This window comes from Rhodnius prolixus, unplaced genomic scaffold, assembly GCF_049639745.1.
Source record: "Rhodnius prolixus isolate KJV_2025 unplaced genomic scaffold, Rpr scaffold_1, whole genome shotgun sequence".
NCBI lineage: Eukaryota > Metazoa > Arthropoda > Insecta > Hemiptera > Reduviidae > Rhodnius > Rhodnius prolixus.
The window spans coordinates 67,838,339-67,862,037 of NW_027411581.1; the positions used below are offsets into that span (position 1 = coordinate 67,838,339).

General features: G+C 35.0%; 1 protein-coding gene across 7 annotated transcripts; it reads right to left on the reverse strand.

The window, feature by feature from the left end:
• Nucleotides 1–156: 156 nt before the first annotated feature.
• Nucleotides 157–23,659, reverse strand: LOC141446284 (nucleoprotein TPR-like). 7 transcript variants are annotated; one of them, XM_074112824.1, is made up of 42 exons: nucleotides 23,301–23,659; nucleotides 23,015–23,177; nucleotides 22,707–22,928; nucleotides 21,642–21,801; nucleotides 20,872–21,046; nucleotides 19,606–19,830; nucleotides 19,078–19,256; nucleotides 18,863–18,949; nucleotides 18,623–18,722; nucleotides 18,403–18,533; nucleotides 17,496–17,648; nucleotides 16,791–16,988; nucleotides 16,559–16,711; nucleotides 16,034–16,126; nucleotides 15,016–15,609; nucleotides 14,661–14,877; nucleotides 13,387–13,573; nucleotides 12,448–12,730; nucleotides 12,113–12,361; nucleotides 11,847–12,005; nucleotides 11,031–11,144; nucleotides 10,740–10,948; nucleotides 10,391–10,541; nucleotides 9,801–9,998; nucleotides 9,414–9,554; nucleotides 8,783–8,966; nucleotides 7,862–8,028; nucleotides 7,406–7,513; nucleotides 6,696–6,832; nucleotides 6,261–6,411; nucleotides 5,638–5,772; nucleotides 5,096–5,491; nucleotides 4,773–4,931; nucleotides 4,599–4,682; nucleotides 4,429–4,528; nucleotides 3,896–4,137; nucleotides 3,413–3,581; nucleotides 3,130–3,252; nucleotides 2,888–3,022; nucleotides 2,096–2,488; nucleotides 1,145–1,274; nucleotides 157–325 (listed from the first exon to the last, which is right to left on the reverse strand). In XM_074112824.1, the coding sequence occupies exons 1-42, from the start codon at nucleotides 23,461–23,463 to the stop codon at nucleotides 322–324; spliced, it is 7,521 nt and encodes a 2,506-aa protein (XP_073968925.1). In that variant the 5' UTR covers nucleotides 23,464–23,659; the 3' UTR covers nucleotides 157–321. The 7 variants fall into 7 exon arrangements, with proteins under 7 accessions (XP_073968925.1, XP_073968921.1, XP_073968924.1 ...); XM_074112820.1 differs by having other exon boundaries at nucleotides 7,406–7,531; XM_074112823.1 differs by having other exon boundaries at nucleotides 7,862–8,034.
• Nucleotides 23,660–23,699: the final 40 nt, after the last annotated feature.

Below are 23,699 nucleotides of genomic sequence, written 5' to 3' on the forward strand. Positions count from 1 at the left end.
TGGAACTATCAAAAATTTTTGGTCATCTTACGAAGATCGAGAGCACTACATATTTTTGGCCACATATTAAAGGGAACAAATTAGGAATTTTTTGCCACATACTGTGTAATTGGGCCAACCTGATTTGATATTTAAAAATAAATAAATAAAGCTATCTAAAATTTGAAATAATTTATTCAATTATCATTTATCTATAACAATAAATACAAGCAATATTTCAAAAACAGTAATAATCATTTTTTTTTAAAAATTGTAAGAAAATTAATGTAGGAAGAGTTGGTGGACGATGGATTGCGACTGAAAGACAGGTGGGTTCAATGTCTACCTGTAATGGAATAAAGCAAAAAATATCAAAATACAAATACATCATTAATATATAATACATTGAAAAATGTTGTGCGCACAAACCACGGCTTTCACTTACAAGGAACATCTTTAACAATTTCTTATTAATATTTTATCATTTTGATACAGCATTTACTACGATGTCTAGTTATCATTTACTACTTTCAACATAACTTGGCTGATGGCAAGATGATCAAAGAGTCCTAGTTAGAACTCTTTACGAGCTCTACGGTTTAAGGAGTTAACTACATAATTGATCACACATATCAATCAGATCCATTTTGTAGAGATTTTGAAATTAAGGAGGAATGTGCACTCATCCCGTGAGTGTTCTTTGTTTTTAAAATCTTTGGTTGGAACAGATCGAACAATGTAGGCGCTTATGATGCTTTTCTTAAGATTATTTCCAACTAGTTCGGACAGATGTGGTTGGCCCAAGACCGGGTCTGTAATTTTGACAGTGAATCGGCTCACATTGATGCTATAAGAGCCCTGAGGGGTGTAGGGCTTAGTTCCTTCCCCAAATAATGTTAAATAGTAATGCTTGTTTATTTAATATTAGCCTTATTTTTCCACGACACCTAATTGGTAATTAGACGTAAAGCCCGTCTCATACAATAAATTTTTATATTTAATTACCTGATCAGGTGTAATGGACGAAACATCCATTACTACAAATTACTTATAAACCATAAAATAAAGTCTTGAGATTAAGATCCTGGAATCGAACCCAGATCTACTTCATTTTTTTGTGGGGAGAAAATATTATAAATTTAAAATTAATTAATAAAAATAAAACCTGGGTTGATTTTGAAAGTTTCCTCCAGGATGGAAGTTGCCTCGAACTCCTCTTCTGGCACGTAGACGGTAGGCACCTCTGTCTAGTCCGCTGGTGGCGATAGCTCTACTAACCGGACGACTTCTCATCGCTGCAACAAACAGAATCACCAATGAATCCAATACAATGAAATCTGGTTATTGGACTGATTTAATAAAAAACCTAGGTGGTAGAAGATGGGAATGTATTGTCGACCGATTTGAAAACCAACTGCGTCCTCATCTGGTACATTCAAAGGAAAACTTCCGAGTTCAAAGCTTTGGTCGTATGTAAAAAAAGGGATGTAAACATCGTGAAGAGAACTGAAATCCTGAAAGTGGAAACATTTAGCTTTTAATGATTTTCAACTTTTCCGTGACCAGATACATGGCAATTCAGAAGGTGACTCGACACTAAAATTTACAGAACCATGTGTACATAGCTAACAATGCAGTTAGTTCGGCCAGTCGTAAAAGAAAAAGTGATTCAAAGTTAACCTGTCATCCCACAAAACCTCTTTAAATATATTTTTCCACGAAAAATCGTTTCAAATAAAAGTATTTTAAGCCAACAAAAGGTAGAGAATGCTTAAAAATGCTTTTCTTAAATTACATCCCCCCCTCCAAAATCAATTTTTTACAGAAAATGCTTAAAATTATAATAATAATGCACGCAGATTACAGAAAATTCCAAAAAGGCACTCAGACCATTGCCGGGAAAACTTCATCATAATTCAAGGCCAACCAGTCACTAATTTTAATTTTTAAATGCACTTTTTATAACAGTTTTAACCAAAGACAAAATATTGTGTTAACTATCTCCTAGAACCTTCAGCATATAAATATTCAAAATATGATTTTATAAAACTTTGTTCCTAAATTAGTTGAAAAACAATTTAATTAAAAAACCTATTTATGTGATAAATGGTACTACACAGTATCGTTTTACCTCTAATGGGCAACATGGCGACGGTTTGTGGGGCTGCAGCTTGTTGTGGAGGTTGAGGCTGTTGTGGTTCTTGGTTCTGCCATACGATCCGCGTGGGCTGCTGGCGACCAGTCGATCGCACTGGTCCAGATCTACTCGTCACGCGCAACGATCTCCTGGCCGTGCCAGTAGACCTGCCAGGCATACCGGCCGCTGACAACACCACCGAACTACTGGAAGTGGTTGATCCGCTGCTCAATTCAGTGGCCGTAGTTGCCTCGGCCTCTCTGCCTTCTTCATCTTCACCTACCAGCAGAGGATCGCCGCCTACTTCACCGGAACTGGTCGAACTACCGGCGGTCCCGCTGCCTCCGGCTACCACTCCAACTTTATCCCCCTCTAGAAGCACGTTTTTCTATTTTATACCTAGTATTTTTGTTTTCTTTCGCTATTTTTTGGCTTGCCAGCCATAAATAAATACTATTTCAACTAATTACAAAAAATAAGGCTCGTTTAAAAAAAGAGAACTTTGATTTGGTAAAAAAAAGTGATAATCCTATAATTATCAAGATTAAAAGTTTTACATTTTCTAATACTTATAACTTTTCAAATTTACATATTTTACAATTTGTAAACACCACATATAAAAATGCGCCCTAAGTATATGTTAATATTTTTATTAAAATTTAGTAAAAAGTCTCCGTTTGAAAAAAATATGCTGCTACTTAGGCGTGAGCTAGTAATATTCTATTTATGAAAGAATCTCGGAGAATCTTTTAAGATAACAATGTGACCTACCTTTCTTTTGATCATGTATGGGAGTATCTGGCACGGTGACTACCGCCGAAGACAATGGGTCCGAGTCCATGGGGGAAGCACCTGGACCAATTGTTGATTCATCCACACGCCCTGGTTCGCTGCCTATAGTAGATTCTGTAATTTTTTTTTTTTTTTTAAAAAAAGTAATTTATTATTTAGAAGAAGCAATATTTAATCAAAACAGTAAAAACAAAAATAATTGCTTTATAAATGGAAATAACCTTGCGGGGAGACCAGAGATGGTGTAGTGGGCACACTGCGACCGGTACCCTCGTCCAGTTGGCTCAGGTCCATCCTGGTATCGTCCATTCCCTCGGAAGCAACTTGCGCAACTCCTGCCACAACTTTAACAACAAAGAAGTCAAGGCAAGAAGTCATTTAGTACGTACATTTTTTGGTTAAAAACTTATCCACACTCGTGCGCTGTTTCGCTCAAAGGGTGAGGAGAACCTGCGATATTATAACTCACCGTACTTATATAAAAATGTCAATTTGATTACATACCAGCCTGATTCGTCGACATATTGTTGGCTGGATGATCCTGCGAGAAAGTAAATCTAACAGGTGTGACATGTGGAGAAGATACTGTCTCACAGAACCCGTCGGACCGACGGGGCATGAACAATGTTGGCGTACTGGGCACAATGGAATCGTCTCCAGGATCGTCGTAACTCTAAAAGAAGAAATAAACGTTAAAAATAGGAATTAGCGAAGTTACCTTCCATCTCTTTTCAGCATATTAGTAAGTAGGCTAAAGCTCTGAAAAACTAGACCGTACTCTAAACATCTTCGTGATATCATCACAGTAACAAATCGAAGTGAGAGCTTGGGATAAACTAATAAGTTAGTTAACTGAGACGCAATTTGGGAAAATTCTATACATTAAGGGAAAATGTCCCAGAAATGACAGCAATCCCTAAAATAATAATAATAAAACCGGAACAGGCTTTACTGATAACACACAAACAGACTTAAACACAAACATACCAGACTAACATGATGCCTGTTGATGATGGGCATTGCGGTTGGTCTTCTAGCCTGATACTGTTGGTTACTAGTGACCTGCCCAAGGGAACTTGTGGCCGCTTCTGCTCCACTTCCTGCAGCACTTCCGGCCACAGTGCCCCTCGTCTCTTCAGACACTGCAGATCCACTACCGCTGGCTGTGCCACTGCTCGCTCCGACCAATGGTGAACTTTCACACTGATTTGGAACTTCATTGCTGTCTTCTGTCAAAATAAAATTAAAAACAGCAATTATAGGCATGTGATACGTAAAATACGGCCGCCAGCTGGCTTTGCACAAATCCTTCTCAAATCTCACGTATATCCTAAACTCAGGTTAAAACAAAATTAAATTAAACCGTAAGGAAACAAAGAGTTGTTTTTATAGAAAGTTCCGTTACTTTTTGGCGTCAAATGACATTCTATGCAAAAAGCGAGAGATATTTTCCCCTTCTAAGAGAGTTTTATCGTGTGACCATAAGAATTATTTATCGATAAATTTCGATTTTTACTCACCAATAATTTCCACTTCATTGTTGTCCTGATCCATGGAACTACCTTCGTCAAGTATATGCATATCCGGTTCCTGGACTTCTTCATGATGGTATAGTAAGTCCTATAGAAATATTAACTTAATGAATTAGCCTAAAATGGTATTTCTGATCAGTGAAAAGCAGTTCACTTACTTGTGCGTCACGTCCGTAGGGTTCCAGGCCGTATCTGCTTTCTTCTTCTCCTTCTTCCTCGAATTCTTGTCCATCTTCTAAAGCCTTTAATGGAAAAACGATTTACAATATTTAGAAACAATCCGTAAATCAATGAGCTGGTTGAGAATTTTATACATTAATTAATTTACTAACTTTTGGAGATTCATCTCCATCGCTGGTTACCAGTATGTCATCTTCGTGATCTCTCTGTGAACTTGTTGGCACTTGGTATTCAACTTCTAATCCATCAGAGCGCAGTAACATTTCTCCACCAGTAGCTTCACCAAGTGCGGCAACTCGGCTACGTTTTACCTGGACATTTTGGTCACAAAAAGATGAAAAAAAAGAAAGGCTATGGCAAGTATGAGGGTTCCTATAGAGAATGTAGACATCTGTAAAGGGTACAGTAAGTAGGATTGCGCAAGAGAGAGAATGGGAGATGATGTGGTAGAGTAAAACCAAAGAAGCACACTTACTGGCGGCATATGCTTATCATGATCCTGATGGTCATGATGCGGCCGTTTTGCCATGGGCGCCTGCTGTGCCACTCGGGTAGTGACACTGGTGGTAGAACTAGCCGCCTGTTGACTAGTAGCCACCGCGCTACTGCCACTCGCACTGCTGCCACTTCCGCCGGCCACAGCCACTCCACTTCCGCCCACAGCTCCCACCACTGCAGAACTGGGACTTCCGCCGGCAGTGGTAGACGACTCGCTGGAGGCTACCCCACCGGTGCCGCTGTCCTCTCGATAGTAGCCTGTCGGTGGTGCTCCTGAGCCGTGATTACTCGCGCTCACTGACTGCTCGCTCACTTGTTCTTGATTTGAAGCGGAAACTACGCCACTGTTCTCAATGCTCACAGCTTCTCCAGCCTAAATATTAAATTTAAATAAACATATATTTGGTGTGAAACAAACAAAAGATTTATTCCTTTATTTATTTTTTAAAAAAGTGATTAGTATTCAAAAAAAATACTGGAAATAAAAATTAAAAACAAAAGACCTATGTGATAACTTACTTGTTCACGATGATGATCCTGAGGTTGAGGTGCAGGCTGTGGAAGTACCAGCGCTATGGAGACTGCCGGCTGTACACAATGCGCAGCCGCTATCGGCCCACTGTCTTCCGCTCCGCCTGATTCAGCTTCCATGTGCTGTTGGTCCATAAATATCCAATGATTATGCAAAACAATGATCACCAATGAACAACAATGTTACCATCATGAACATTAAATAGAGAAGTATTGTCTTGTTATACCCTCTCATTATAAGCAACTACACTTGTTATCTTTTCGGAGAACTTGTACTTTCTAAAAGTATCCGAGTGATTGCAGAAAATTGGCTTATTTTCAAGAAAGAGCTACATCCAAAGTCCTTCTTACTGCGTCAAATAAACGTATAAAGTTATCGATAATTTGTCAAAAGTGGAACTGTTCGTCCAGTTTTATCTGAATTCTGAGTTTATTGCTAAAGTGTTCATCGCTACTTTATAAAATATTTAATTATCTTGGAAATCACAAGGAACCATAAATATTTTCAATCCGGAGTGAAAAACTCCACACAATTGTAGACACAAAACAAAGAAAATGTAATAACTTTCAAAAAGCAAGTAAATGGAGAACTAAATGTGAAATTTATTAACCTGTCCGAGAATAACATTCGGATGGAGTATGTTATGCACGGCGGAGCTGACAGCTGGAATGTAGTCCATGTGAGAGGAGGTCGGGGACGAGGACAGCCCTTCACATGTACTACTAGTGTGCACCACCTGTTGCTGTCTACCAGTCAATGGCCTGCAAGAAAGCAAAGAAACAATAATGACGGCAATGTATCGTATAGAAATATTCTTGCCTCCTTGAATATACAAGAATCTATGATGTCCTAATGTACTCTCAGCGTTAGGTTACAATTCTTGTTTGAAGAAATACTTTCAAAAAAAAAAAAAAAAGAATGGAAAACTATAAATGACAAAATTTTAATATAATTTCACGAACCGGAAAAAGATTGTTGCCTTGACGGAAGCCTTTAACCGTACAACTGATACACAAGTTGGCATAATTTAAGTTTCAAGACTTACGGCTGGCTACAAGTTGGAGCGGCTGTGGCTGTTTGACTGGTTGGTTGCACGACAACGGTTCTCGTCTGCTGAGACATTGGTCTGATACTGGCGAACGGGGTTTCCCTCCATGGAGTTACCGTCACAGCGTGCTGAGTCTGGAGCAAAGTTTAAGCGTCATCACAGATCTATCAATATTATCAGAAGGAGATGAGGATAAGGAGTGAGCACAAAGTGCCTCAGAGAGGAAAAAAAAAATGGAATGATGTTACTCGTATCTCGAAGCACGGTTAAATCTAAAATCATTAGCATCCGAAGCCTAAAGACCTTTTTCTGCACAGTCTTCCTGTGCAAAATGTTGTCTCCTAAAATATTGTCCATCAATGAAACTTTCCGAGACAAACTATTGAGCAGGCAGCGTCCTTTCTAGCGTGGGTTCGTGGCTCCAACCATTGACCACCCCTTCCTTCTCATTTCTTATTCCTTTCCCATGCTTGATCTTAATTTGCCATTGTGCTATTAACACAATCACATGGATGTATTGTGCCAATTGCACAAAGGGATATCCTAACTTTAGTCTACATTATTGCTTCATTTCTTATCAAAAACAAAAAATAGAGATAGTTATCAAACCAACTCAAATTACCAAAGCAGTTCTTTTTTAACGAACTATAATATTTATAACAAGAAAATATATAGAAATAAACTAAAAGTGATTAAAACTAACTTACCTGTGCCTGTTTAGTGGTAGATGTGGATGGTCCAGCCATTGGTTTGATGTTGGCTGTTGGAGGATCGGATGTACTCTTTTCGCCGCTACTTGTTGATGGTTTAGCACCCTGACGGCAAGTTAATGACTGTTTAGTAAAGATAATAACATTATTTTCTTAATATTTAGAAAACATTTATAAATAAAAGTTTAATTATTTAATAAAATTCTTAAAAGTTGATAAGTTTAACAACATACATAATTTGCTTTTTACTTTAATTTATTTAATTTTTTTAAAGCTAATAGTCAGTATTAGTTTTGCATTAAAAGCATGTATTCAAAGAGTAAGCTCTTTTTATATCTGACCATTAAATGTGGAATAACAGCGATGAGTTATATAATTTTTTGTTAGCGTAAAGCTTGAAATATTTTAAATTTATAAATAAAAATGGAAGAATTCGTCACAAACTACACTTACCTGCTGTTTATCCAGTTGCCGCTGAACAGCTGACATTCGCTGCGTCATCACTTCCAGTTCCCTCACCAATCTTTCTTTCTCCAACTGCTCTTCTTCCTTCTCTTTCTCTAATCGGGATATCCTCATCTCCAAACTACGATTGTCGGCACTCGTACTACTTCCTTCACCTGTAACTATTGCTATAATTAATTAATAATAAAGCGGTTAAAAACAGATAATAGATTCGGACACTTCTTCGCACCGTTCCCTAGGTTTCACAGGCCTATGCAACCTTTTTTTATTATACCAAAAGGCCCAGTTGTGAAACATGTTTACAGAGAAATTAAGAAGTTAGTAATCCTTGACAGATTAAGATGAATTATCTTTTTATTTCACCACTGAGCCATCCTTTCTCATCGATCGCTTTATTCTAAAGAAAAATGTTTGGTTTCTCCTGTTTTCCAATCAATCAATTGCATCAATTCTAAGGGAAAGAATTCAGAGTGGAAAGCATCATTTCGTGGAAATAGCTGCTGAGGAATCAGGCCGGTTAAGGCTGCAATGGGTGGGGAAATTAGCAATGCAGGACATAATTCCTCATCGTACCGATTTGCAGAAGCGCCTTTTCCGACTATTCTTACTTCTGCTCTCTTCCACTACAATGCGACAGAACTTCTACAATTAACATAAGGATTATTGATTTTTAGCATCCTAGCACGCATCATTCAAGAAAATCCAAACCGCGTTTAGTTGATTAATGCTCAATCCGTGGGAATAATGAACGATTCACAAGCAGTAAAGAAGTCAACACTTCACTTCTCCATTAATAAATTAACCTACTAAGATGGAAGAAACACCATAGCACCAATTTATTATGTAATAACTACAATAATCCCTAATACACGCATATACACCCCTTTATAATTATGAAAACAAACTTACCCTTCGCCCTTCCTCGAATATCGCCCACTTCTTTAAGCGCTTTATTCTCTTCGGCCAATTGTTGAATTCTATTTCTGGCGTTTTTCAATAATGTTTTAGCACGATCCTCTCGTTCTAATGTTCCTGCTTTCAATGTATCATTCTCCCTTTGAAGGGATTCATTATCTCGTTGCAGGACCGAAATCTAGATTGGAAATAAATCATTTATGAAAAATAAATTAAAAAATTTGCTAATTTTGAGGTTAAATGCAAGAAACTCTTATCTTTAGTTTCAGGTTGTTTATTTTATTTTTTCTATTATTTCCTAGAAGAGTCGCAACTAGGATTCATTCATAACCATTACCCTAGTGATCAAGCAAGTAATCAAAAATTTACTACGCGGAAAACATATAGATTAAATTAAATTGGTCATTTTAAAATTAATAGCTTTAGAAGTAAGACTAATTGTTAAAATTACTTCTTCATGCCCCATTTTGAGAAGGAATAAATTAAAAATTTGAATACAAAATATCCCTGGATTCCAGAGTTTTTGTTTTGGGAATTGCGTACGCCTTGGCTCCTCCAACAGGGATGTCCCTGTTTCCCTGGTTCGTTTAAATACAATTAAACCAATTAAAAATTCCATACAGACCTGTTCAGTAAGGGATTTAAGTTTTTCCTCTGTTTCCGGTGGTATGGAGGGCCCAGCTTCATCTCTTAGTTTTCTTTCATCTTCTAAAGTTTTCGTTAATTCTTGAAATTGTGCTTTGTATTTTTTGGCAATTTGACGTATCTGGGGGGATGGGAAAAAATATTTTTTAAATTAAATATAATAAAATCTAGGTAGGTTTCACTGGACCGTTGCAGTAGCGGCCAAGAGTATATAGATAGGAAAAGCTGTTAGGCAAGGTATGCTACAACAGATTCATTTCAAGCAACTTTTCCACTCTCTCTGGTAGAAGAATCCAAGACCATCTCCAAGACCATAACTTAAAATCAGAAGTTAAGAAGTTAAAGAAATCACAAATCAATGTCTAACCTGTGTCTCTTTGTTCCTTATATCAATCAAGCTAGCTTCTTTGCTGGCCATTTCTACTTCCATTTGTGACAATTTATCGGCAGTTTCTTTTAAGCTATCTTTTGTTGTATTCAATTCTTGTCTTAAAGTAGTAATATTCTTCTCAACGGTTAACAGTGACGTATTGACTTCCTCTTTCTCTCGGCGAACTTGTGACAACTGGAGAGAAAATTTGATTAACAAAATATGCAAAAGACAAAAAGCTTATTTTTAATGTTAAATTTACAGCAGAGAAGAGGGTGCTGTCAAGATTGATGGCTCCCTCCAAAGCTGCGGTATGTTGAACTGGATTAAACAATTCAAATGGATGAATTCGTCGGGATTTCACGTGAAAGTACATCCGATGCTCATTTTATTCTATTCCGGTACTGGAAAAGGGAGTATCTACCAATCTATCTACGGCTCTATCAGTTTTATTCACTTTTAATTCTATCAGCGCTTTAATGTATTATACTTTTACCATTATTAAATTACAGGACATTAAACCTCGATAGCGCATTTCAGTGAAATGCTTCTAGGGATACAACAACAAAAATCAACTCTATATTTACCTGTTCCTCTAGTTTACTTTTGACTAATTTACTCTGTTCTCTTTCAATGCCCAGCTGTTTGGAGATGTTCTCTTTTTCTTGGGTCAAACGTTTCAATTCGTCTGGATTTTTATTAGTTCTTTCAATTAATTGATTGGTACGGTCTTGCCATCTAAAAAACAAAATTTATTTACCGCTAAAACATATTTATTTTAAATTTGTGATAGTGAGATTGATTTTTTTTTTTTAAATAAATTTACGAAATTGGAGTGATATGATACAAAAATAATGAATGCAAAAAATGAATAATCAGTCATAAAGTAACCAATTATTTCTTATTAAAAATAGTTACAAAAAATTACAAATCTACCTCTGATTTTCTGCTTTGATTGCCAAGTTCTCCGTAGACAATTGCTCTACTGAGGCTTCTAATTCAGTAATTTTCAATTTCGATGGTTGTATTGTTTCAGTTTCAATGTTAGACAATTGTTGTTCCATTGCTGACAATTTCTGTTCTAAACGTTCTTTTTCTTCTAGTAACGTTTTATTATTTTCTGTAAGTTGGTTCAACGTTTCCATCTAAAGAATTTGAAATTTAATTTTGAATAAGATATCAATTATTTAAATAATAGATATAAAACAAGATACAAAAGAAAGCAACCTTGTTCAAAAACTGAGCATGTCTTTCAGCTGATATGGAAGGGGTATCACTAGAAGTTCTTTCCTGTTCTAGAGTTCTCTTCATATCGTTCAGCTGGCCTTTCAGTATCTCCACCTGGAAAATGGAGATATTCAACTTAATTTGTGTGTATATTCAATGACCAAATTGGATGTAGATAAATCTTAATAACCATAAAACTGGGAGATATGGTACAGGTAGACATTCATTGCGATCTACCTATTTTAGGAAGGCAATTTGCTGGTTTGCTGAAGTTTGCAGATCCGTGAATATACCCCCAACTTGTAGGGAAAACTTTCAAAATAATGTGATAATTTACTGATCACGAGTGAAACCATGGATTAGCAAGCGACGATAGGATTCAAACGATGTACGATATAAATAAGAGAACTTACTTAGATTTTCGATAAACGATAGAATAATTGTAATACCTATCTCTTCAGAAGGTCTACACATTCTTTTACAAGATATTACAGTCTTTGGGCTCCTCTGAGGTGGAAATACAGGAGTACAATGAAGATTTTGTATTAAGCGCAAACAAATTGCCACGATTACAAAACCTAATTTTGTCACTTCATATTTCTAGTCAACGTTTTTCCTGAACTAGTGTGCAAACGTGTTTTTTGCTGAAAATTGACATGATCGCAACAACGTTCTCGTGTGATAGGGAGTATGTGACAGAAAAAGTTTTTAAAAAAAATGTAATGAATGTGACAAAAATAGTTCTCATAAGTATATTTACTCATTAAACTTTTGGGAAAACGGAAATCAACATGATATTTATGCATAAAAACTTACTTCCGCTTCTAGTTTCAATTTTTCACCACGTAGACTTTCAAACTGAGCATTAGCTGAACACTTTTCCTTTCTCATTAGCCTTAATACCTCCAACAATTTGTCTGATTCTTTGAATTCAGCCATGAACGAATCTTCAGCCGAAAATGAAATGCTGGCACTCTATTCAATAAAAAATTATGTAGCAGATTGAGAATCAATAGATAAGATATTTATCTTTTAAAATTCATATTATTTTCTTGAAGAGAAAAATAAGGTAAGATATTCACCCCTGAAGTGTTGAAAACAGAAACTTTGGCGCCCAGCTCTTGTATCTGATCGTGCAGTAGATCATTGACTTTGGTCAAATCTGTGATTTTCTCATTGGCGCTGGCACTTTCCTCAGACAATGCTTTCACTTTCTCACCCAGAGATTTACGTTCCAATTCTATTGTAGCTTGTAGCCGAGAGTTCTCATTTTTAGCCGTTTCTAGTTCTGCTTTCACTTTGGAAAGCTCGGTACGTATCTCATCCAGCTCCTAAAGAAAATAGAAAGTTAAAGAAGAGTAAAAGAAGAGAGCCACTTTTTCAAGTGGTAAAATATATTTGAATGAGCACAACCAACCCGGGCTAGTTTATTCTTTTCAGTAGCCAAATGTTCAGCTCTTAACTCAGCTGTTCTTGTACCTTCAGCAGCTTCTCTAGCTTCCGTTTCAGCTTTAAGCGCTCTCTCTCTGGCATCGTTCAGTACAGTACCTAAACTTTCCACTCTTGTTCTCAGATTGGATAGTTCTGCATCTCGAGCGGCACGTTCTTCGGCCTCACTTGCATGCATTGTCTTCAATTTAACCTCTAATGTGCGAACATTTCCTCGTAAATCCACTTCGGTGGCCTGTAGCTCGGAGATTCTGTTTTCAAAAATTAAAGTCAAACATAAAATTTTGTGCAGAAAATTCATTGGGATTTGCAGTAAAAAAATTTAACAATTTGTACCAAGAAGATACTTGGCTTCAGTATCATACATGTTCTCCTGAGAGTATCATTTTTGAAAAAAATGATGAGAAATTTAACCAAAAAATAAAAATAAAATCTATTCAGTTTGGAGGCACTTTTGGTCCATCGATTTTCTTCAAAAATTTGAAATTTTTCATATTTAATACTTATTAATATTTAACACGTGAAAAATCTTTAAATGTCACTGCAACAGAATATCCCCTCCAAACAGAAGTGCCATTAATCGAAGTTTTGAACTACTCATGCGCAATAAGCACACCAAGTTTAAAAAATGTCGTGGGCATAGTTTCGAGAAAATTCCAAAATCAATGGCACTTCTGGTTGGTTGGCTGTCCAACCAAATCTGTTTATCCAGAAACTTGCACAGACAATCAGACAGACAAGAGATTAATTCGTCAAAACCACTTTCTTTGACTCCGGGGCGACATCGGCAATTTGTTACAATCTCGACTCTTACTCTTACCCCATATAAATGGTAAGAGAAAGTGAAAAACAAGAATTTTAAATACAAAATACTATGTATATTTATACTTATTTAAGTTTTACTAACTTTTTCTCTGCTTCCTGTTTATACTGATCGAATTGTTCTGTAACTTCTGACAATTGTTTTTCAATGCCCAACGAAACGTCAGACAATTCGGCCATACATTTCTTATTAATGGCCATCTGATCTTCCAATCCTTTGATTGCGGCGTCTTTCTGCCTAACCACACCTTCCAGATCTTTTATTTTATTTTCTAGAAGGAACATATAAAATTATCATTATAAATAGTAAATTATTTCAAATTAAGCTAAATTTTATTAACTTAATTGCGATAAAAAAGTAAAGTCAAGTAATCGCCTATTTTTTCAGGCGGGGCTTAACGTCCACCTACCAATTAGGTGTCGTGAACGGAGGCGACTAGCAAACATACTTTACTGTAAATTTCTCATATTAACCATTAAATAAAATCCAAGGCCTAGACACCGGCAATCGAACCCAGAAACCACAATGCATATTAGCTTTACAGGTCTCTAATTGCGATAAGATTCTTACATTGCTTTCCAAACTACCAGAGGACTTAGCTAGCTACAAATATGGGTGAGACTCCCCAATACAACAGAATTTCGCCCAAAATACACTACAAACAAAAATTTCGCAATAAGCACACACTCTTGTTTGCTTGCAGTTTCACTTCCTGTAATTTCTAACATGGAATTTACCTTACCTTAAACTGTAAAATGCTATGGAGTCATCATGCAATTTTACACTTTACATTTCCCTTTAGTTATAACTTTCTTTTACAAAACGAATGATAAGTTTTGTGATTATTTAAATTTTCTATAATTTGTGTTTCCACCACTTATATACATATAGAACACATACGTATATTATAAATATTCCTGTTCAAAAATCGCAGAACCTAAACGTTATATTTAGTGGGTATAACCTCAAGGGGAACTGATAGAAACTTAGCGACTACACCTGGAAGTGACACTCTACTGCTTTATTTTTAGGGAAATATTCTCGCCACGATTTTTCTTTGAACTTCTAACAGATTTAAAGGTTATTTTTGAAACGTTTTTCCAGTAAAATTAATTTTAAGGTAGTTCTGGGAGAAGCTTTTCCATTTAAGTCCATTTTAGACACTTTAGTAGTATCTTCTCTGTTCTACTAAGAGTGAAAGAAATCAAAGACCACCTACCGTAGTTTATCCTCAGTTTCTAATAACATTTTCTCATTTCCTGTCTGTATACATCGTATTCTTTGCGTAAATTTTCAATCAATGGTCATGAAGAGTGATCACCAATTAGAATCTTTTAAAAAAACTCCATAGCGCTTACCTCTGTCTAATACTGGCTGTGATTGATTAATTGCAACAGTCAACTGTTCGGACAGATGCTCCAATCGATGATCACGTTCTTTTATTTCCGCTTTACACACTTCCAGTTCATCATTAGTTTTCTGCCTGAGAGCTATTTCTTCCTCTAGCCGTTGTTTAGCAATGTTCGTCTGCTTTTCTAACAATTCCATACGACGAGTTAATCTATCTTGTTCTTCCTGTGTACAAGAAATTTATAGATAGAGTTTTTACAAAAAATCTACATATTATACAGAAATAAAAGAATCAAAGAAAACCAGCTAGCGATCAAGGGAATGAAATCAAAGATAAAATATTTTTTTTAAATAATAAATTACCTGCAACCTTCGCCTCAATGCTGCACATTCATTATTGGCGTCGTCTAATCTGGATTCCAATTTCAATTTAGCTTCACTCTCCGCACATTCAAATTTTACTTTTAAATTTTCCAAACTGGCCATTAACAACTCCTGCCCATGGAGTTCCTTCATTTGCGATTCCTTCTCTTTTAGTAAACGACTTTCATTCTGTTTCAATAGGCTATTCTCCTCTTTAAGATTTGTAACAGTCATTTCGGCTAAAGATAACTTATTTAATGATTCCATCGCTTCATTATTCACTCTACGTAAATTACTTTCTAGATTGTTAATAGTGGATGTAAAATTTGTGCAACGTTTCTCTAAAGCATCTTTTTCAATTTCCAAAGTTTTCAATTTACTTTTCAAACGTTCACAGGTGGCCTGATTATATTCAGCTCTGGAGGCCAATTCTGCACGATCTTTTATTGCAACGCTAAGATCTGTTCGTAGTTTGTCAACAGTTTCTAATAACATTTTCTCATTTGCTGTTCTTTCCTGCCGGTATACATCGTATTCTTTGCGTAAATCTTCAATCAAACGTCGTGCCTGTGAATCGTCTGATAATTCCTTTTTCTAGCAGTAAACAGAAACAAAGAAGACAAAAGTTATAATTTTAATACCAAAAAATATTATAACTAATTCTTATTTCCAATGCAATTGGAATCTGGGACCTTTTTTCCTAGGAACCCCTGCTTAACAATACAAAACACACATTCCTAACGCTATCAGAAACCAAAGATGATTACTGTTAACTTCTACATAGAGCATCTACATTCAAATTCTAGCTCTGTATAAACATTATCTGCACTTGATAGACATTATGGTATCCTTGCATACTGACACATCAGGCAAACAAAGCGAAAATCCAAAATGCGGTGCGAGACAAACAACTTCACCTTATTCTTATTCGTATTCTTATTCAATTAAGATAGGGTTAAGTGAATAATATAAAACGTTATAAATGAGTAATTGGTAATTAGGCTTTTAGTTATATTACCTCAGTTTTTTGGGAGCTTTTCTTGGATTTTTCAGTTTTTAACGGTGTCTCATTTAATACTTCCATATTTTGAATGTCTACTCCTTTTGATATCTGCAATAAAAATAATAAATGTAATTGTAGAGTATATTATGAAGACCCGCTTATGTCTAAAATCTTAAATCTTGCTCTCAAATATCTAAGTAAAACTAACACAAAGTTGCCAGCCTCTACCTTTTCTCTAACAAGAACAAGGTTATATTTAGCGTGCCATGTGCAGTCTAAGTCTATTTTTTGATAAATCAAAAAAGATTACTTTTAAGAAATGTACGTGTATTAGCTGAAAACAGTTAAGTTTGGAGGTAATCAGGATCCAACTAGAAATTAATGATATCTTGACGGTTCTACAGTACAGCAGCACTTTTTTCTAAAAATTTTCCTTTCGGGCAACGCATGCGGCTGATTGATTGGTCACATCTAATCTACTTTTCACTGTAACTAATACATATCTAAATATAATATATAAATAATGGTGTATGTACTAACATCAATTTCTATTGAGTTATCGCCTTTAGCATTTTTCGTGTACAATTTGTGATATATATCTCTCTGATTTTTTAATACTTCGACTTGTTTTAATAAAAATTTCTCTTTCTCTTGATAATCTTTCAATGTTGACGTCAAATGTTCCAGTTCATCCTAAAGAAATAATTTTTTTTTAAGATTAAAAAAAATAAATAAATAAAACTATTGGGTCAGCAGAAATTTGGTAACAAACCTGCAATTCTTTAACCCTCTTGCTAACAAACTTTTTATCTTCTGACGCATTTCCGTTCTCTTCCAGTTCTTTCCTCTCTTTTTCAAATTCTTCTCGTTCACGTTCAGCACTTAATTCTTTTATAGAAGATAACAGTTGAAAATTTAATAGTTGTAATTGTTCCAAGCTATCAAATTTCACAAAATATTTTTGTAAAACCTGAAAGAACAAAAAAACAAAGAGTTAAATTGAGAGAATTCAAACAAATCCTACATCAGTTTCTCTTTTTTTTGTTGCTATTTTTAACTTTATAAGTGACTTTACATTTAATTTATTGCTTTCAACATTTTCCATTAAAGTGAAGAAAATTCTCTTCAATTTGTGAGTAAAAACAATTACACTTAAAACAAATTATAAAAGAAAATTCTTTATTTAACAAAAAATGTACATTACTTTTTTTTATATCTTAGAAACAAACAAGAAACAAAAAGGTAATAGTAAAGGTTATAAAGATTATAGTACTTTTTCAATTCTAAAATACACTTCTTTTGGACTCAGAGAAAACTTCTTTTATCTGACTCGATTGCAACTAACTTCCTCTTTTTGCAGCGAGAGAAAGTAAAAACGCTTGATATATTTATAATATTCGTTGTAATTTTTCACTAATATAGCATACAATTAGCGTACTAGTATAGCATTATAGCATACTACATAATTATAATTCACCTCCATGTCTTTAGCATCCTTATTTGGTGATTTCTTCTCCAGTTCATCATCTTCTTTAAATGAAGCTAATTCAATTAGGGAAACCAACAAACGGAGGTTGATTAACTTCAACTCTTCTACACCATTGAAAGTAACCAAGTGCTTTGATATTACCTAAAATTATAAAATAGAAATAAAAGTTACAACAGAAAACAGTAAAAAAAAAGATTATATGACACTACCGTGGTTGTTGTAGTGGATTTATGTGAGATTCCCAGTTTGTATACTGTATGTAGCTACTTTTTGTTAGAAAAAATGTTAATAGTAAAGTATGTGCATTCACACCTTCATTTGTAGTTGGACGTTGTCCCCTATGAAAAAAAAGGCAATTACTTAATAAACATTTGAACTATTCAGTTGTTTTGCCTAATTTTTCAGCATAATTTAATTTAATTACCCGTTCATCTAATGAATCAACTTTTTAAAAAAATTAGAGTTAAATTGGGACATAAAGAGGAAGAGATAGTATTTAGGGAGAGCCTGGGCCTGGAGCGCAGTTTAAACTGGGTCAGAGAGAAGCTCCAAGTTTGTATGTTTTAAATTTTTCGACGCCATCACTGGCTCTGATGTAATATATGAGATTGCACCATGTAGATTAAATTCAATATATTGCCACAGATAGTACCTACACCTCCACAATATACTCCAATCATTACTGATTTAAAACTCACGAGGAGCTTCAATCAAACGAACATTTCTGACGAAAACTCAATACGGAGAATTGGATCCGATTTCTTACGTATCATAACAGAAAGAGATACCTAATTCAGAAAAAAATGTAGCATGAACTTAGGTAGGTAAATAGTACATAAGATTTTAAGAAAACTGATGATCATAATACTATGGAGAAATAATTTAATAAGCTTACATCCGAACAGGATTTCATTTCATGTTGTAGTTCATGCTGAGAGGTTTCATGCAAAGGTAGATAGTTGCCTCTAGCCGCTTCTACTTCACGTAATAGGTAACAAATTTGACGATTTAAATCTTTTACAGACTCTGTAAATATTGAATGAATGATTTTTAACTATTTCCAAATTTATGATTTAGTTAAATAATGAAATTCAAATTATCTTAAATGAAGGTACCTTGAAGTCGTCTATTGTAGTGAGTTAACCTTTCAACAGTGGACTGTGCTTCTACTGATTCCCTTCTCAGCTTACCGTGTTCTTCTTCCAATTCATTTACCTGCAAGGACATTGAAAGAAGTTACTTGAACCTCCTAAACATTATCTTAAGTTAGCTAATTAATAAATAGTAAATTCGAATAGTTGAGCGTAATGATAATACTAATAGAATAGGTTATTAGAATATTATCAAAATTTTACTTTAAAATTAAGAGCTTCCATTGATGAAAGGGCGAATTCATATTCTTCCTTTTGCCTTTGAATTAATGGAGCTTTTTCTTCTATTTTCTGCAAATGTTAATCATAAATAAAAACGTAATCAACAAATAAAGTTACTCTTAAGTCCAATATTCTGGAAACATTTTCTAAGAAATATTACTTTCTACCCCCAAACTGGAAGATTATTTTCGACTTACCTTGAGCACAGTTTCTACGTAAGCTTTTAATGATTCCTTTTCATTTCTCTCAACGATCAACTCTCTGGTAACTTCAGAAAACTTGACGTATAGCTGGGTCAAGGTTAAACCAGACTTTATCAGCTTACTGCCTGCTGCGGCCACTGGCGATAAACAGCTTACTGCTGTTTCTGTAGGATCTGTTGTACGATAAAATATAACAAAAATTTATTCTAGGCGATTTTTTTTGGTCATGAGACAGACTTGTTCACCAAAATACAATTTAGTAAAAAGTACTTCAGAATACTTAAAAATCTAAGCTAATTTTAGCAAAAACCTTTATGTTTTAAGCGGTATTAGATCTAAAAAAGGAAATTTGAGCTTTCATTTTCGTCAAAACTCTGTTAACTCCTACACTCACGCAGCTAAGACATTTTTTATTTGTCCATAGTACTCCAAAAACATGTATTTAGGTGAACTCAAATACGAAAATGTGTAGCGATCACATTACTTGCTGATACTAGCGATAAGAGAAAATCACTCTCTAACCTGGTCTCACGGCTTCCAGTAAATGATTGGCTTCTTTGAGCTCTTGTTTGAGTGCTTTGATCGCTTCCTGTTTAGCTTGTAGAGTGGCTGCAGCATCCTGTTCACTCTGGCTTAATCTAGTCTCCAATTCACCATACTGAGTAGAAGCTTCTTGAAGTAGATCCTGTAATTCTTTTACAGCTGATCCTAATTCAGCGGCATGTTCTTCGGATTCAGTTAGACGTACTAAAAAAAAACAAAGAGGTTTCAAATTTAAAATTTGACAGAATTTTCTTGCTTGATTTTGGTTTAAAGTATTTCCATGTTTATGTTTGTCCCTTGACTTTCGTGTCTGAGGTGGAGTCCCAGAAGACACAAAGGACTAGTTTTTCAAGTTAGGTTTCTACTCTGGGTTGAGTGATACCTAAGATGGCTCACTTGGTCGATCGCTTAGCATTATCACTGGAGGAAATCTCTGTGACTCTAAATTTACCCAGTGGCGAGGGCAAAGGCGAAACCTGTCCACCACGGCCCTTTGTGTTAGTAAGGTGCTTATTGGGGGCATCCCAAAATCGCAGTTATTCAAGGCAAATGGCACACCACCTCCAGTAGTTGGCCGCAGGTTTCAACCCCATTCTCTGTGCGAAATACCTTTTTATAGGGATCGGTACAATAAGTATCCTTTGGAAACACCGTATGCTCCAAAAGTTTTTGTATTTTTTTTTCTCTTAATTGGAATTTGAGAAAGAGTGGTGAATGTCGATTTGGAACTTGATGAACAAGTACTGTCATATCTGAACTTTTATTAAGCACTAATTCAACAGGATTCACGTTGTTATGACCAAAAAGTCAAGCACTTCAGTCAACAGTAGTGAGTTCCTCTGAAGCTTCTTGAAAGCCAACTTCGCGCCCGAATTTATCCAAAATTAGCGAGGTGAAGTTCGAATTTTCTTACCAACTGCCTCCAAGCCTAGACCTCGCTCCTTCGAAATTCAACTACTCCAATTCATGGCTCATTTTCTACAGAGTAAACATTTTACAATGGATGATGAGGTGAAAACAGGTTGCATTGAATTCCTTGTGTACAAAGGACCTTCGAGATCCCAAAGAGGAATTTAGTTGCTAAAAATTTATACTTTGGTAAATAATGTGAAGAGTATAATTTTATTAATATTCATGGCACAAAGTGAAGCAACCAAAAATGCAAACTTTGATTACACTCCTAGTAGTTCTAATTCTTCATGTATGTTTATAAAGCCTTTAATTCCCACCGATACTCATACAAACCTTTAAATATTTCTGCAAGTTTGATCTGAGCGTGCAATTGTTGTTGGAGGCCGTCCTGCATGTTCTGTTCATCTGCTCTTTGTTTTCTTAATCGTTCAGTCAATGAATCCAGCCTATCTGCCAATTCATCATTGTGTTCCTGGAGTTTGGTTTTCTGTTCCTTAATAATTTTCAACTAGAACAAAATATAATATTCATTCAATATTCAGCACATGGTAGAAGCTGAAGCTAAACCAAAAAAGAACATTTACCAATGTAAGAACAGTTTTGACCCCGAGCGTAAGAAAGTTACAAGGAAACTAGGGGGATGTCTTAGTACAAAATTAGAGAGTACTGAAGTGTAATTTTTTATAATAAATATTATACGCCTGGCCACAAAAACTGTTTTCTGGGATAAAATTGCTTTTGATGAAAGATTTTCTTGTCTTTGTCATCAAGTAGCCAAGAGGCAAACAGCTCCTACGAAAAGAATCGATCTTTTGAGAAACAAATGTTACTTGTTTAAGTTCTGTTATATCGAATGAGAGCATTATGCTTGCAAAAGTTTGTCGTCTGCTACTGGACTACGTTGCAATCGCTAGGTTGTGGTTTGAGATCATTATGACTATTACTTAGTCACCTTAAAAAAGAGGAGAGACCTTATCTAAAAAACTTTCAAGCGATTGATATAATAGAACACTTCACTGCAGTGTTTTGGGAATCTATGTTCTGCCCTTTACAAAAAAAATTTCAGCCTAAAGCGAACAGTGATCAATCCGAAATTCACTTACCTCTTCCTCTTTTTCCGAGATAGTTGCCTGAAGTGTAACAATCTGATTTGTAGCCTCCCTTCTCTGTTTAGTTAATTCATTATTAGCACGACATAGATCTTCATTCAATGCAACCATCTGTTTGGAAAGTAATTCACGTTCTGATTCTAACATTTTCTCTCTGAAACAAACGCAATTTTGTTCAGGGCAAATTCTAGTTCAAGGCAGAACATGCTGAACATACCGAGACTTAATGTGCATTAAATTGAAAACCTTTCCACAATTTTTGAAGTATTTATTTTGATATTTTCACTGAAGAAAGAGCAATTGGTAAACATGAACTTGGAATATTAGAGTATCAGAGAAACAGTATCTTATAATCTAAATCTGAGGAGTAGATAGGTTAAGTGTGGACTGACTAAAATTAGTCTCACTAATACTGATCCATTTACCCATGTCCCTTTTGTTTTCAGATAAAATAGAGTTAAGGTTATGGAACGAGATGTGACGTTAGAAGAGAAGGTTGTTCGAATATGAACGGAGGAAATATTTCTAAAAAAAGCATTACTGTCATGTTTTTCAGCTGCCCTTCATCAGGAACGTCTTTCGTGAATAGTGGCTCCAATAATACTCGAAACATTGCAACATCAATAAAGATTTTTTTAAAAAAATGTGTTTGGTCACTGTTGACCAACTTTTGCTTCTTAATTTCAGATCTTACATATTATAGAAGCCAGATACAAATAATAATTAATCTGTTTATGGAAATTAAAAAGTATTTTCCAGAAGATTATCTGAGTTGGAAAGAAAACTGGAAAGAAGTTCTTTATACCTGACATTTGGAAGTTAAAAGCAATAAGATATCGAAATCAAAAATCACAAACTCTTATTTATGATGTAAAAACTCACATGAAATTCTCTTACCAGAACAGACTTTTTTTAAAAAATTTTTTGTAACTTATTGAATTCACAATAAAATGATTAAACGGTACCATGCTCATAAAAAAAAACTTCTACAGTACAACTTCACCATTCAGCTTAAATTTTCCCAAACCAAAGATATCCTAAGTAATGAAAATTACTCACTTATAACTTAAATCTATTTGCTTTGATTGAATGTCATGATTCAGTGCAATAGCTTCGCATTTCGCTTGAATTGCTGCTTTAAGTTCAGTGTTTAATATTCCTATATCACTTCTTAAACGTTCCAATTCAGCTTCACGTCTCTCCAAAATGTTTGCCGTTGTTTGTTTTTCATTGACGGCTTCGTCCTTTTCCAATAGTAACGCTTCAGCAGCACGTTCCAGTCTGAAATTATTTGGCAATAATAGGGAATATTTAATGTACAATGTACTTTTAAAATTGCACACTTAATTATCTTTTCTCATACGTACCTTTGAACTTCATTTTTAACTTTATTCAGTTGATTTGTAACTGATGTTAAATTTTTGCTGTTCTCTTCAAATTGCTTCTGTAAATCTTCGAATTTAGTTCTTTTTTCATCTCTATCTTGTGTTATGGTCGTCAGCTGTTCTTCTAAACCTTTAGCCTTTTCCTCTTTAAAGAAAAAAATTATGAAAAGTAAAAATAGAAAATAATTAGTATATATCAATCATTAACTATAAAATGAATATCATTAAAAAAACAGGTATTAAAGTTATCATTGAAAAACAAACAAACCTTGTGCGGCGCGATTAGTTTCAAAGAAGGCTTTAGCTGCTAAGAAATCATTAATATGTTCTTTAAGTATATGTTCGATTTTCTGCCTAAGGGGTTCTCCGATTGATTCATACTCTTCTACCGGAATAGTCTTTAATAACAATGTTTTTGCTTCATCTTCCATTATGTTTAAAATCGGTCATAAAAAAGTTATACGTGAATGTACAAAAAGTTTAGAAAAAAAAATCAGTAACCTAATTATTGTTTTCCCTTATTGATACAGTTAACTAATGGTAAACATAATCATTTGCTCATAAACCATGCAATAACAACATTACTACCTAACTTCACTTCACTGAGCACCTAGTTGCAGTGCCCATTAGTGATGGGCTATTAGAGCGGACTCGTTCCACTGGAACG